The sequence below is a fragment of the Euprymna scolopes genome, chromosome 40, assembly GCF_053919585.1.
Source record: "Euprymna scolopes isolate OS-2025 chromosome 40, ASM5391958v1, whole genome shotgun sequence".
Lineage (NCBI taxonomy): Eukaryota > Metazoa > Mollusca > Cephalopoda > Sepiida > Sepiolidae > Euprymna > Euprymna scolopes.
This window is the reverse complement of record NC_136521.1, coordinates 2,852,249-2,869,264: the sequence shown is the minus strand read 5'-3', so window position 1 is coordinate 2,869,264 and position 17,016 is coordinate 2,852,249. Positions and strand designations below refer to the sequence as shown.

At 35.7% G+C, this 17,016-nt stretch overlaps 1 protein-coding gene across 1 annotated transcript in view; it reads right to left on the bottom strand.

The window, feature by feature from the left end:
* Nucleotides 1–8,263: 8,263 nt before the first annotated feature.
* The window catches only part of LOC145265287 (S-crystallin SL20-1-like), a 63,017-nt gene continuing 54,264 nt past the window's right edge, over nt 8,264–17,016 (bottom strand). The window contains exons 4-5 of the mRNA XM_080121065.1: nt 15,683–15,787; nt 8,264–8,428 (exon numbers count right to left, since the gene is read on the bottom strand). Coding sequence (XP_079977191.1) covers nt 8,264–8,428; nt 15,683–15,787 — 270 coding nt within the window. The remainder of the gene's footprint in view (nt 8,429–15,682; nt 15,788–17,016) is intronic.

Below are 17,016 nucleotides of genomic sequence, written 5' to 3'. Positions count from 1 at the left end.
AATGCCAGAGAGCGTTCTAATGTACTAATGTAATAGTTTCTTTCCTTGAACAACCACGCTTTGGAATTCCATTCCAGCTACCTGTTTCCCTGAATATTGATATGCAGAAGTTTAAATGTAACGTAAACCAACATCTTGTTAATCTTTCCTCTGCAGGTCCCAAAACGTAGTTCTCTCCGTCCAAATTGTGATATGCCTTGTTAGAAGTTATCGTGAATAAAAAAAAAATCAACTGTTATAAATTAATCCGCGTAATAGTCGTCTATCCTATAACCTTGGGAATTGCACTTTATTCTGTGACGTCACAGTTTACATAGTTTAACCGAAGGGCCTTTTGTTTACGTTAACCACGCTTGAATATGTTTAAAAGCATGTTTAGTATATTGATGCTTACGACCTAAAAATAATAGGGTTATTTCCCTTGAACTAAATAAAGGAGAATTATCTCCCTTGTGGTAGAACAAATCCGTCATGCATCATGTCTTGAATAATAGACCCCAATCATAACACATTCAGCGGCTTCTTCCTTTTCATTTTCTCTGTAAGTTGATGAATAAATCTGTTAATTATTTACACGCTGTCTTCTGCTCAATTTCGCTTGGTATTAAACTGAAAATGTACGTCATAAAACGTAAGACAATTATATAAACAAAAACATGTCTACTATTATAAAAATCAATATACAGAAACTGTTATTTTTTTATGGAATTAAACTTTTGTCTAATTTTAAAATGTGTAAAACGATAAAATACCAAACATTAAGGTAATTCACTGCATCCCGGGCAACAGCGGGTTCGGCTTAAATCTACTCTATCTTATATTGAGCAACATTTTATTTTTGCAACATTAATTTGTCCAAATGTCGTATTTGGGTGCGGAAATTAAAGACGCCATATTAGTCTGCTAAGAGAGACAATTATCCAGATGCAGCGTCGGTAATTTAAAGCATTCTCTACGTGCCAAATCTACGATAAATTAACGGCAACACATTGCTTTGTGTTTCCGATAACGAGTGTCTGTTTGAGATGATTCGCGACCACTTGTCGATTGATTATCGGGCAACGAGTCACTAATCACAGACCTAATTACAAACATTTAACACAGAAACAGAACCACCAACGTTTATCAGAGCATTAAACACAAAGACTTTATTTACAAGGCTAATTTATTCGAATCTATTTTAAACTTGCTTTTTGTATTCTTGTATACGTTGTTTTGAAAGAAAGTCTAAATTAAGAGCTGAGTCAATAGCTTTAATTTATAAATAAACTAGCTGTACGTACCCGGCGTTGCCTAGTAAAACACACAAATTGCCGATTGGAAGGTTTAGTCATATTCTCTGAAAGATACACATAATATCCTCAGATATTTCTGAAAGCTGACCATATTTTTTTTTTGAAGCATGAAATAGCCATCTTTATAAAATTCAAACCGGGAAATAAAATCTCATAGTTTATAGGGAAATAACTCATAAGTTAATTCAACAATTTTTTTTTAACGTAGCTAATGTTAGTTACAGTAATAATTAAAAATAAATTAAATTTAATGAAAATTAAATTAAATATAAATTCAATCAATCAATTTATATAACATTTCTAAATATAATACTTAAATGAATTTTATTACTAATATTCTATTAAAGATTTCGAGCTAATTATTAAAAAAATATTTTTTAATGTAATATGTAAATGAGCTAACCTCTTGAATATTGAATCCTTTTGAATAAATAGTATATAAAAACATCATGCAGGAAGAAAAGTAACTAAAATTCCGTTTCCAGTATTAAAATCTTCTTGTGAAACTACATTGTGTATAAATAAAAGAAAATGTGAACAGAAAACAAGCAAGATTACAACTTTGCTATAATTTTTTAAAAATAATTTGGAACGATCGATCTATTGTTCTCATCTTGTGTTTTATTTTACAATGGCTGATATAACCTCCGAGCTTCTTCAAGTCTTGTATGTAGTTCGTATTTATAATTTGTTTTGTTTAGTAAATACAAACATCGCCGAATATTTACGTCTTATTTAAGAGTCACAGCTAATCAAGGCTCGAAAGCCACTCGAGGATAATGGTTAATAGTTTGCGTTAATAATGTAAATTGAGTAGAAATTTATTATTTGTAGAGACTCATTGGATTTGAAGTCTACTATGTTGTATTCAACCGAGAAGCAGGTCAGTGGAACAGAGTTCACGGGCGGGCAGTTCTGGGGAAAAAAAGCTTTGTTCATTGGATCTGCCTTTAGGTTTAGGCACAGGTAAGAAATGGGGACAATCGGATAAAATGGTTGTAGTTGTCGAGTGTTTTGGGGGAGAAATTTAGTAAGGAGAGACCATTGATTGGAGCTCAGACAAGCACTTGCCATGAAAATAAAGATACAGCAGAGACAAGCTCGCAACGTCTCTTCTGTGAGAAAGAGGTTACAGAGAAAGAAAAGGACATCACCTACAATATGTTTCGAAGCTGTTTTTTAACTCCATCAAGGCTGGTTAGTGGTGGCAATAGTACTCCATTCTAGATTGTACTTTGCTTTTATACAGATGAAGGATTACATCAGTAGTTATATACCTACTGGATCGGTAAAGTGATCCAACCATGACTCCAGCAATCTTAGCAACATATTTGATGCATGTGTTCCATTTCAGATCAGGAGTAAAGGTCATTCACAGAAGCTCGCAGCGTCTCTTGTTTTTCCATATTTTTCCATTTTTGAGTCAATGTCTATTTGATATAAACAAAAGACCCTGTTTTACATGGGCACATTATCCAATCAATTTTTAAGCATTATTCTTGTACGAGCTTTTATGTGAGTGCCTAAATTTAATCTCAATCTTTGACATCCGACCTTTACGGTCGTAAAATATAATATATAAACGGCTATGTCTGTCTGTCTGTCTGTCTGTCTGTTTGCCAGTCTATTTGTCTCCATATTTTCAAACTCCATCTCCTTTGGAACGAAAAGTCGCAGAGCGGCGCCAGGAACCTCAAATGATGAGATTTTTTACGGGTAGAGTTACGCGGCTGGCCAAAGTAAACCCAAGATCCATGTCTTAGTGAGTGAAAAATCATAAGAATTCAATATTTACAGTTCGCTTATTGAATAGAAAGAACTAGAGGGGGCGCCCGGCTTTGCCCGGGCGTAAAGTACGCTTAGATATGATATTTTTGTTGGTCCAGATTTCGTATGCATTATTATGTACCCCCACCTCCCAACGAGGTCCAGTGTGGTATGCTACCCGGCTTTCTGCTCTGGTCTCGAGTGGTCTCGTTAGCGAGGCCCCTGGTTTATAAGAGGATCTGGTCGAATAGGTTGCCACTCTCCGCACGTTGCTTTTGATAGAGTGTGCAATATGTTTAGCTCTGGTCTCCAAAGTGAGCGTCACTCGACAACAGAGGTCAATTCACATAAAAAGAGAAGAAGGAAAGCAACTCGACAACTTGTCTTGTTGTTATACAACAACAAGACAGTTATTTAGTGGTAATTACAAATTCTGATCTTTTCCGACGCCAGATAGAAATGCTCGGGGACTGATGGCTTTTATAACTTAAGTTGGGGCGAGCAAACCTAAGTCTGGGTGAGAGGAGGCAATCTCTTCACAGTTTAGACTCAGTTTGGAGCAGAGTGAAAGCCAAGCGAAATGTGTTTTCTCTCAAATGTCTGGGTCTCCCGGCAGTAAGGCAGAGCTTTACCGAGGTTATTGTTGCCTTTTATTATATTCAGAATCAGCTAGGGCTTAATCCCGTTTCCCCTATCAACAGAATTTTATTTCAGAAATTCCCCATAAACTAATCCTAAAAAAAATTATACTTATAAAGCCTTGAGAGACTTTTTATCTTTCTTCTTATCTCTCAAGATATACCTCTTCACTAATGTGGGAGGGTCCCAGTGCTCTACCTTTTTCTATCACTTGTGGGATGGTTTTCCCATTGGCCACCTGTAATAAGGCACACTGTTGAAATCGGTCATCATAGCTGACCCTATTTTCGAAAATGATTTCAGGATCAATCACATAATTAAAATCCACTTTATATACTTATCAACCCGACTTGTTTTTGAAGTGCCATGCGATATATACTGAACACGTGTGAAGGAACCACCCAGAAAACTGACCGCTCCTTGAATCACAAGCAAAAAACCCCAACGTTGTCCAGTTCCCAATCTGGTTACAATTACAGAGTTGTAATTTCAAAAGTAATAAAAAAAGTATTTACGTACCATCAGCTAGAATCGAAACTGTAGTGACATTACCACTGTGCCAACGTGACACGCATATAAACCGATTAAAGATTAAAAATAAACTAAGATGAATTCTTGCCATTTGGACCCATTTTTTCTCCCTTAAAAACTACTATAACCGTCTTAAGACCCAGAAAAGAACGGCCCGTAAAAAATCCAATCATCTGAGGCCCCTAGCGCCGCTCAGCGACATTTAGTTTCGGAGGAGACAGAGTTTGAAAATATGGAAACAGACAGGCAGACATATAGCCGTTTATATATTAGATATCAAGTCGTTTGCATATTGGTCTAAATTCGGACCCATGCTGATTTGAACTATCAAGTTGACAAGAAAATTCCTGATGGTTTTTAACTTGTAAATCCAGATGAACATATCTCGGCTCAAACAAATATTTTGATCAAAATAAGCACCATCAGAATCAGCTCACTTTTGCCAATCAAGTGTATTTATATCAACTAGCAAAACCCGTGGAAATTCCATGGTAGTTGAAAAATTGAAAACAAGAAATTCTCATCACATAACCAAACAATTACAATGTACGGTTAAAGTCCTTCCTAAATCACGAAGCTCCGGATATTCATGTCTTTGTATTTAACACAGTTTCATCAATTTGTGAAACTGTTCCGGTCTTATCCTTATCTCGCAGCATTATGATCACGTGCCAGTATGGAAGCCCTCTTTTAAATTCCATAACCATTCGCAAATAAAATTCCTAGTAGATGTCTGTCTAAAAATTAAGTTTTAACATTCTCCTAAATGTGCATAATACGTGATATTAAGTCAGATCGATTTTCTGCAAGTTTTGATGGCCCAAAGTTGTTTACTATTTAAGGAGATCTATATTTACTGGACACAGTTAACGTTCTGGCCTTCTTGGTCCGGGTTCAAAGATGCTGCATTAAATACCATATGTGGGGGCAACCTCACATATCAAACCATTGCTCTGGTAGCTACAAGTGTTGGTACATTGTAGGGGCAACCCTTCATACAAATTGTCGCTCTTCACATAAAAAAACACGGCCTTGTGCCTAATTTGCTCAGTAGGGAAGCAAATACATAACTACTATTTAAGGGCATCTTGGATTGCACGTGTATGTAAGGAATAAGTCTGATTTTCCGTATTTACAAAATAAACCTGCTTTGTACTAATTTAGACATGCCATGCAAGTAGATACTTGTTTTCAGCTGAAATCTGGAGGTTAAATAGAACCCTAATTAACAAAAGAACCTATGATTTTACTTATTTAAACCTAGCATATAAATAAGTAATAATGGTAATAAAAATATTTGAGAGGATTGTTTTAATGATTTTTCAACTAATAAGGAGTTATTATAAAGGAAGGTAATGTCTTTCTCGTATAAGCGTTTGGCCAAGGAACCTCTACTGAACGAACAGCGCAATGGTGGCTTAAGAAAGTACTACGCCCATCTTGAAGACTCTCGTCGCAGCCATCAAACTTCTTAAGCCACAATTGCGCTGTGCGGTCAGTAGAGGTTCTTTGGCCAAACGCTTACATGAGAAAGGCATTACCTCCCTTTATAATAATAATAATAATGCCAGATGAGTATACGTGTCTTTTTATAGTAAAGAACTTGGGCCCATCAGAACTTGCATTTGCGATGGTTTTTGTGACACTGGGAAAGCGGATTAATATATAGATAACGTAAAAATCTTGCGTTCACATAGCGATGAAGTCTTGCTTAAGTGTTGGAAGCATTTCTAACGCAGAAAGTTTTCGGAATACTTGAAAAAGTAGTAGTCTGTAGGTGAGAGGTCTGGAAAGTATAATGAATATAGCAGAGTTTCGTAGCCAATTCGTTCAACTTCGGCAGGGTCGGTTTAGTAACGTGCACCAGGCATTGTCATGGAAGAGAATTAAGCATTTTTTGTTCACTAATGCTGAGCGTTGTTGTCGAAGATTTTTTTGTGCATTTCATCCATTTTTTTGACAGTACTTCACTGCCGTAATGGTTTCGTCTGCATTCAAAAAACTGTAATTAATGAGGCGGGTCACAGACAACCAAAGAGTCAGCATGACCTGCTTTTGGTGCAACTCTCGCTTCGGGAAGTGAACTTGAGCCCCATCCGCTTTTAAGCTCTGAGCTGAGCGTCACCAATGGTCGTTAAGAACCCACACTATTTCCTATGTCTAAACCTGTTCGAAAAACGGGTCGTTCTTTTTGTGTAAAAGAACAGAAGATGACACTTCATAACATCGTTTCTGTAGGTTGCGTTCAATTTATCAAGATTTTGTCTTTCCAATCTCTCTCACGTGGTTAAAAGTCGTCATATACCTTACATCTAATTCAGAAGCAAGTTCCGGAACAGTTATGTGGATTGGCTTCAATTAAGGCTCTTAATTGAGCGTTGTCAACATCCGGTGGTCGACCATTACGACTACGACCATCTTGAAGACGCTCGTCGCAGCCACAAAATTTCTCAAGCTACCATTGCGCTGTGCGTTGAGTAGAGGTTAAGTTAGCAAACGCTTCGTTTATATTACGAGCTGTTTCAGCAGCTTTTAGGCCTAGCTTGAATTGAAACGAGAAAATTATGCGAATTTGCTTTTTCTTCCATTGTATATTAAACATCCTGAAAAGAAGACATAATTGTTTTAAAACGATTGTAATTTAAACGATTAGATAGAGCGAGGACCGCCCTTTAAAATGATATATAAAATAAAGGTATTATGACGAAAATTATTTTAAAATACATATGGAATCAAAATTAAAAATTCTGCAAAATATATATCTCCAAACTAATATCTTTAAAAAAAAATTATCCCACACCATAAACATCTAAAAAAATTTCAGCTACAATAGCTATTATATTAATCAGCTTCTTTCAGGGACAGGATTACTCTTCTGTATTTATTGGTATGAACAGATAAACATCGAGTAAGTTTTAGAAAAGAATATGATAAAATAAGAAAAACTCAATTCGCCTGAGCGATAGTCTGTGTGAGCTAATCTTTAAAAAAAAAACTTACCGATGTTTTTTAATAGTTGCAGCGATATATCTATAATCACTATTTTATAAGGCATTTTTCAACTGCCTTTAACTCACTTTCAGAGCTTCTTAAGAATTATTTATCTTTGAGTTCCTCTGTCTCTCATTATATAGACATTGTGACGTCATACGCGTTTTTATCAATTCCAAAGGTACAGTATAAACTAACAACGAGATTACCAAGTTAATCCCGACTACAATTTTATTTCCTACTAGCGGGGGAACCCGGCATTGCTCGGTTGCTTGGGGGTGTGTGTGTGTAAGGAGGGGGCTTAAAGTAAAAAAAAAAAGTAATACCCCCCCCCAAAAAAAAACAGCGAAAAGCGAGAAAAAATGGCATAAATTACCCTTCGATTCGGTTAAGTTCATTGTGCGTCCATTCCAGTTTTTTTAAGCAACTACGAAGTAAAGAAAACCCAAACCGGTGTTCTTTCGTAACTGTCCCTTGTGGACGATCCCACAATGGTGTTAAGTGGTGGCGGAGGAAGGAGCAATTTATTAGAGAGAAAAAATTTTATCACTTCCATTGATTTTAACCAATTTTGCCTGTGAACTCTCAGCAGAAAGAATATAGGAATCTACGATTATCGAGGAAGTGGATAGGAAATAGGCATATAACACACCTCAGATATTGTGCTGCAGTTTGTGCATATTACATTTGCATGAGATGTCTTGATTTTTAATTCTATTAAGGTCAAAATCAGAGAGGAAAATTAGTTCATTTTATATATATAGGGAGGGATTATTTTCAACTGAGCAAAATATATACTAGTGGGTTTACCCGCAGGAAATTAAACATTTGATACACCAGAGACGAAGAATCCTCGTTTGTATCATTCATAGGAAGGTTCACGAAAAAAATGAACAAGAAGTTCATTACACTCCTTTTTTAATATCAATTAGGGATAAAAACAAGTTTTATTAGTGCACAGTTGAATCACATTGACAAATTAATTAATAACAAAGAAGGAAATGAAAGTAGATGCTCCTTTATCGTCCCTTTGTATTCTTCTACCATTTTGAGATGCAACGGCTTTTGAGGTAAGCACATATTTTAGGATGGGCTGCCACACGGTCCCTCAATTTAATCAGATTAGGGTATTTAGCAAACATGCCCTTGTTTTCAAGGAAAGGGTTCTCCAAGCAGCTGTAACACATCATATCACACAGCAACATCTGAAAAAAAATACAAAAGGCAAATCATTTTTTTTTAAATAATATTTTAACGAACATTTACAAGCTTACAAGCGTGTCAGATGTTTTGCGTGTCGGACTGTCATCTTGTAGATAGAATAAAATTACTCTGAATAGAGCGGATAGTGAATATAATCGACACACTAGAAAGTTAATGCTTCCGTTCAGTCTCAAAAGACAACAGATGCTCCTGTAGGGGGGCGTATAAAGTATGAGGTAACAGTTGCGCAATCCTCAACCATACATATTCTGAATCAGTACTGCTTTAGTTCAGAGGCAGTGAGACTACTAGGACGACTGGAAACAATGCTGATAAAATCGGCGAACACGTACAGCACCTGGAAATCTCAACTGATCCCCCATATTGTACTTACCAGGTTTAAGTAGCTTAACTTCGGCGATTCAATAGGAACCAGTGTGTCAACGTGATTATGCCGTATATAATACTAGAGAGTAACGCGATAGGATTCGAAATATTGGCAGAAATCGAGCTTGAAGTACGACTTCGATTAATTTGATAATTTTGAAATGGGAATAAGGTGGAAATTGTAAACGCAGTTTTTGTTTTCATTTTGTAATTTTATTGATGAAGGAATGCATCACAGATTATTGCAGAAATCGAGAAAGGGCCGGAAAGCCTCATGAAAAAGTTACCCCCCACAGACATCTCTTTTATGTATGCATATAAAACATAGCTTAAATTTTTGTTGATTGGTACGTAATATATAAACAACCTATTGTAATAATACTTAATACTTAGCTGTACACACTATCAATAATTTCCCCCACTCTTTATCTGTGCCTAAACCTAAACGTAGATTCCATGAACAAAGCTTCTTTCTTAGAACTGCACGCCTGTGGAATTGTCTTCCGTTTTCCTGCTTTCCGGCTGACTACAATATGGTTGTCTTCAAGTCTAAAGTTAATAAGTTCTTGATGAGCCGTTCCATATAAGTTATAAAATTTACCAAATTTTCATTACTAATGATTACTATATTGACCAATTTCTACTGTACACTCTTTAACCCTTATCCTTGAGTGGCCTCTGGGCCTTGATAATGTGGTGATGCCTATGTAAAAAAAAACAAACAAAAAAACTTCTAATATGAATATGAATAATTCAATATTCGAAAAAAGTGAACACATAATAAAAAATCAATAATATATAAATTAATTTCGTTTAATTTGATGAATAAATACTTTAATAATTTATTACAGATAGTATGTACAACAAACTTATCTCAACTATTAACAACAATACCAAATGTTGTATACCTTGGCCACAAAAATACTGTCATCTTATAACACTGATTACTGAATAGTAATTGTCTGTATTTTTGAGATGAGGTGTTTTCATTGATTAAGATTGTCGGACTGACTTCCTCATCTTGGTTGTTATCGTCACAATGTTTCGGCCGTTTTGCCCTCCGGCCTTCATCAGGTGTTTTGTATCGAACTGGGGAACAGTCCGACAATCTCAATCAATGAACACTTTTATCGTTTAACCTTGAGGAATGGACGAAGCGTGTGTAAAAACTGAAAACAAGAAACACAGCTTTGTATGCATGTAGAAATAGCTTAAATCTTCGTCGATTATTAAGTAACACAGATAAATTATGAATCACATAACATAGTTTTACTAACAATTCTTTAATTAACATATAAATAATTCAATATTCGAAACAACTGAACAAATAAAAAATATTAATAATTACTGAGAATGAATTAATTTATTTGAATTATTATGAATAAATAAATTAATATTTAACCTAAATATTATCTATAAACTAATCTGGTCTTTATTCTCAACATATGTTGTATACTTTGGACACAGGATATGACATTGGTTTACATGGTTTTCAAAGAAATTGAGGTAAAGACAGAAATACCTTTTTTAACCTTATAAGACCCTAATGAAAAGATCAACGTTCATTAACAGAAACGTTCCAAAATGATACAATTAGTTTTATGACTGGCTGCTACTTTACAGATCACTTCCCTATTAAAACAAAATCGGATTTCTAGATTTGTAAGCCATGATGAGTTTCAGCACAGTTTCCGATGGTTATGTGTTCTACACACGTCCTGGAGATGACTGGTTCTCAGTAGACAGAACAGTTTCCGATGGTTAGTTCTTCTACACACGTCTTTGAGGTAACTGATTCTCAGTAGACAGAACAAAAGATTCTTCACTTGTTGGTACGAAGGAAACATGAGATGTTGTTACAGAAAAAGGTCTAATATTTATGGAGCAATTCTGGTTTCTGATTGGTTGGTAGCAGAACGTGAATGAAATTGATTCGTCAGTTTCTTGAAGTATTATTTGTTTATAAATAGAATCTCCCGAATGTTTAAAATTTTTTTTTTTTAATTACATTTTCACCCCAAACAAGGCAAATTGCCACTTTGGTGTAGGGTACTATCAGGGGCAACAACTACTGGGGTACTATTTAGGGATTTGAGCAGCAAGATGTCGGTTCACGTTACACTTGAACTTCTGCACGTCAGTACTGTTGGGGAAGCAGGGACCTGGAATGGAATTCCAGAGTCTAGCGGTTCTGGGGAAGAAACTATTGGAGTAGAAAGATCTTTTACATCTAGGGATCTCTACAGTGTTGCAGTGGGATTTAGCAGCCTGTCGGGTTTGTCGATCAAAAATATTGCAACATGAACACAGATACAAGGTAAGTAACTCTAGTAATCTATTGGTAAAGATGACAAGGTATTTAAACTATTTGGACAAACGAGATGCCTTTAATAAGTTTCCATATATTTTCGTACAGGCGTTTACAATTTTCGCAGTCGCTTAAATATTCAGTATATTCTTATAAAATGACTAACCAATTTTTATGATGTCAGGTTAAAACGAACACCTACACGAGGAATTGAGATACACCCTACTAACGCCTAATTGTCACAGCTGGTGAATTTCTAAAATGCAATCCTGCATGAATCGAGCATAAGTTTTTTCAGTAGTATAAAATATTCAAAAGAGGGAAGTAAACTGTGGGGGCTGATTAGAGGTGTGAGAGGAGTAAGAAAGTCTAAAACACCAAAGTTGATTGGCCAAATAAAGAATTACGCAGATAAGGACCGTCGTGTGTCTATGGAGACAATAAATATTATTTCTTATAAAATGACTGACTAATTTTTATGGTGCCAGGTTCAAATGGACAGTTACAACAGGAATTAAAATACACCCTGCTAAATCCTGATTGTCACAGCTGGTGAATTTCAAAAATGCAATCTGGACGTGAGGACATTTTAAAAGAACGATATGCAATAAAATTATGTTGTAAACTTGGGGAAATTCAAAAGAAATGTATGAAATTCTTTAGATTGCTTTTGGAGCATCTTGCATGAATCGAGTATTAATTTTTCAGTAGCATGAAAGTTTGAAAAGAGGGAAGGGAATCTGTGGAGGATGATTAGAGGTGTGAGAGGAGTAAGAACGTCCGAACACCAGAGGTGATTGCCCAAATAAATAATTTCATAGATAAGGATTGTCGTTTGTCTATGGAGACAATAAATTCAGTTTTATGTCAGTGTAGGAACTCTACAGCAAGTTATTTGCGATTATCTGAAGATGAGGAAGATTTGCGCGAAGTGTGTCCCAAAGAGTGCTCACAGGAAATCAGAAAGAAAGACGTTGTCAAGAGTAAGCTGGGCACCAAGACAGTTCCCCGCCCTTCCTAATTTCCAAACGTTGCTCCCTGTGACTTTTACTTATTTGCTTAAGTTCACGAGGCTGTCGTTATGAGAAATTAAGGAGATGAAAGAGATTGTTACGAGGGTAATTGATACTCTCACACATGAGGACTTACATGGGGCATCCAGAAATTGTTGAAATGGTGCAAGTGTATTGGAACTGTATAAAATCTATAATTACAATAAATATATGTGTAACTTTATATATTTGTATAAACATGTAGTCAAAATCTCAAGAAAACCAAGACAATCGAAAAAATTTGATTCACCTTTTATTTCAGTGAAACAACAGACATTTATTTACAGGTACTTTTTAGAATAATACCTTGTTTCTTGTTCAAGTCGGCCCATACATACATGTGTTTAATAAGACTGTGCCGTGCCGAACACGTGATTCTCTGTCTTTGTCCGACTATGTCACTATCAACCCACATGTGTAATACAACTATATCTTTCTCAACGGTCCGTGTTCTTCTTTTTTTGTACAATTTTTCTGACGTTCTTCCTTGCTGTGACATTACCTCGCACACGGTTCAGCATTTTGATATATTGGTTGTTGATGTTACTGCTGCAACACGCGCGGCCGCGCTCTCTTACACACATGAGGACTTACATGTGGCATCCAGAAATTTTGGAATGATGCAAGTGTATTGGAGCTTGAGGAGATTACTTTGGATGAGACTAGAGATTCCTATGTGTATGAGTAATAATATATGGAAAAAAATCTGGAAACTTATTTAGGGCCGCTTATGCCAAAAAGTATGAAAACGGATTATGTAATATACGTTTAGAATAGATAACAGAAGGAAACGGAAGCGAAGAAGACCATCTAAACACTGGCTGAGCTCATTGATCGGCAGGAGCTCGTTTGATAAGCAACATAAGGGGCGCAGTTAGCATCCTACTAATATTAAATTTTCTTGCTTCGGGTAACAAAATAGAATAGATCTAATAAAGGGAAATAAACATGATCAACGCAAACCAAAGTTGAATAAATGAAGAACCTCCAAAAAGTCATTATATATAAATCGATTTCAATAAAAACGTACATATAAGACAATAATGTGTTATAAGAAATACTATTGTGTCTGGGTATAAAATATCATAAGCTATAATTTACAGTTATTGTTATGTTGTTATAAAATCGACGTGTACTGCGTTGTCATCTAACTAAATCGTATATTATTTATTCTTATCCTAACGGGCCATATATATATATATATATATATATATATATATATATATATATATATATATATATATATATATATATATAGCGCATGTCTGGAGGCGATGAAAACAATCAATAAAATGCTTTATTGTGGTGTGACAGCTGAAAATACAATATTTATTACGACACTATATATAATTTGTGCTGACACTTTCTAACCTCTTACGGTTGATTCAGCGCAATGAAACCACTGGTACGATCTTGATATATATATATATATATATATATATATATATATATATATATATATATATAGTGTCGTAATAGATATTGTATATGTATATATATATTGTGGAATTTCTCTGAGTTCCTGGGAGAGTGCAGCAGGGGATCGCAGAAAATAGAGGAAGATGGGTTTCCTGGGGACCCAAAAATTTGACCATAACCGCCTTTGTCATAGGGACGCCCTTCGTGCAAATATGAAGGCAAAACACAAGAAACATCCACCTAAAAATTTATTCCATTGTGGTTTCAGAGCACACAGCAAAGCAGGGTTATCTGTTCACTCTAGAAGGCATCTTTGACCGACGAGCATATGAAAGTTCACAATCTGCGGAGGAGTGTGCCGGACGTTTACAGGATTGCAATTACGCATGTGGTGTTACAGAGCTTGGGAGCTGCTGAAGATTGCATACTGAACCCTCATTCATCGTGTTCGATGAGAGAATCCACCATATATATATATATATATATATATATATATATATATACATATATATATATATATATATATATATATATATATATATATATATATATATATATATGGTACGTATATAACGGACTATTGTTCATCCTGTCTATCTTAAGGATCCGGGACTCGACTAGTGTTTAGGGTGTGTTCGCGTCAAACATATAAGACAGATAACACAAGAGGACATTTTGTCTGCTACTGGTTACTTCTTGGGGGTCGCCAACCGTCGTTAGGGGGAGCTTGAACCCATTGCAACAAAAACGCTTCAAGTCAGGGACCCAAGGTATTGTACATTTTTATATGTATTTTATTCGTTCCCAGGTATCTCCTCAGCAAACATGGAATGACCAACAATTTTTGGTTATTTGAGACAGTCATCTCCCTCATGGGGAGACCTTCTTAACCCATCTTGCTTGCTCAGAGTCTCAAATCTAATTCAACTAAGCGTAACGTAGCTTACTCATACCGGGGCACCTGGCATATTACCTTCGGTTCCCCTTTGATACTTCCGGTGAAACTGACCGGCCAACAAAATGTTACACCTAGCAAAAAATGCCACGATTCAAATTATTTGTTGTCTAGGTTGATAGATAATTACATAGCCAGATAGACAGATATATAAGTTAACAGATAAATAGATAAATAGATAAATAAACATGTAATAAACTGCGTCTACCCGGCTATAATCTAACAGAAAGTTCTTACAAGTTAGTCACTGTCTGGGAAATGAAAACACGATCCTTTCGAGATCGCGATTTCCGGTCGCTTGATCACTATAAATCGTTCGAATAAAATTGTGTTTATATCTGGGTTTATAAATGTTACATTTCCTTTAATTCTAATGGCGATTGAGAGTGGCGTAGGAGTGACGTTACTTTCTAGTGGAGTCAGAGATGGCTTCCTGATGAGATCTCATTCCTTCAGCCAGCGGAAATCGTCGCTTCCTCTAATTATGATTTATAAATCATGAAACACTAAGGTCTGTATGGATAAAATGATTATTTATAATTTATATATATATATATATGTATATATATATATATATATATATATAAGTATATATATATGCACAAAATATATGATTACAATAAATACATGTGTAACTTTATACACATATAAACATGTAGTCAACGTCTCAAGAAAACCAAAGAATGGAAAAATTTTGATTTACCTTTTATTTCAGTAAAAAACAGACATTTATTTACAGGTACTTTTGAGAATAATACCTTGTGTCTTGTTCAAGTCGTCCCATACTTTAATGTGTTAAATAAGACTCTGTCGTGTCGAGCACATGATCCTCTATCTTTGTCCGACTATGTCAATCTCAACTCTCATGTGTAATAAAACTAACTCTATACTTCTCAACGGTTTGTGTTTTTCCCTTTTTGTAAAATTTTTCTTCCCTACTTCCTTGCCGTGACGTCACCTGGCACACGGTTCAGTATTTTAATAGGTTGGTTGTCGCTGTTATTTCTGCAACACGCCAGCGCTCTGTTATATATGCACATTGGTAAACATAACTAAGTTTACATATAGTAATATCTCGGTCTAAGTAGAGATCTGGAGAGTATGACATTAAGTAGTTTCTAGAATTAAAGCTCACCTGATCACCTAAGAAAAAGTTGCTTCCGGTCTTTGCTGCCAGATTTTTTTCCAGGAAAGGAAGAACACGATTACAGGTGTTCACGTACTGCAGTTGCAAATAACTCTGAAACAAACAAAAGTAGACATAACTAAATAAAATAAGTAAATAAAATAAGTAAATAACACTTGAAAACCTGAACAGTAAATAAACAAACGTGAGTGCACAGTGAACGAGGCATAAAAACATTACTCAGTTCAGCATTGTCCCTCCCCTATTTAGTATCCCAAACGTGAGTGCACAGTGAACGAGGTATAAAAACATTACTAAGTTCAGCATTGTCCCTCCCCTATTTAGTGTCCCAAGTCCCCAGGGGACGTCAAATCCTAGTGAAAATGAACAACGGTGCATTTTTACGCCTTAACATATGTAAATTTGAGTTGTGCACCGTGCAAAAAAAAAAAAGAAATGACTGAGTCCATCATTTCCCCCATTTAGCTCCAAAAGTCGCCAAAGCCTTAACTTATTTTAATTTGTGTTCAGCACCATGCAAAAAAGAAATGACTAAGCCCATCTTTGTCCCCACCCCCATTTAGCTCAAAAGTCCCAAGGCCTTAACTTATTTAAATTTGAGTTCAGCACCATGCAATAAAGAAATGATTAAGCCCATCTTTGTCCCCCTCCCATTTAGCTCAAAAGTCCTAAGGCCTTAACTTATTTTAATTTGAGTTCAGTACCATGCAAAAAAAAGAAATGACTAAGCCCATCTTTGCCCCCCCCCTATTTAGCTCAAAAGTCCCAAGGCCTAAACTTATTTAAATTTGAGTTCAGCACCATGCAAAAAAGAAATGACTAAGCCCATCTTTGTCCCCCCTCTTATTTAGCTCAAAAGTCCCAAGGCCTTAACTTATTTAAATTTGAGTTCAGTACCATGCAAAAAAGAAATGACTAAGCCCATCTTTGTCCCCCCTCCCATTTAGCTCAAAAGTCTCAAGGCCTTAACTTATTTAAATTTGAGTTTAGCACCATGCAAAAAAGAAATGACTAAACCCATATTTGTCCCCCCTCCCATTTAGCTCAAAAGTCTCAAGGCCTTAACTTATTTTAATTTGAGTTCAGTACCATGCAAAAAAAAGAAATGACTAAGCCCATCTTTGTCCCCCCCCTATTTAGCTCAAAAGTCCCAAGGCCTTAACTTATTTAAATTTGAGTTCAGCACCATGCAAAAAAGAAATGACTAAGCCCATCTTTGTCCCCCCCTCCCATTTAGCTCAAAAGTCTCAAGGCCTTAACTTATTTAAATTTGAGTTCAGCACCATGCAAAAAAGAAATGACTAAACCCATCTTTGTCCCCC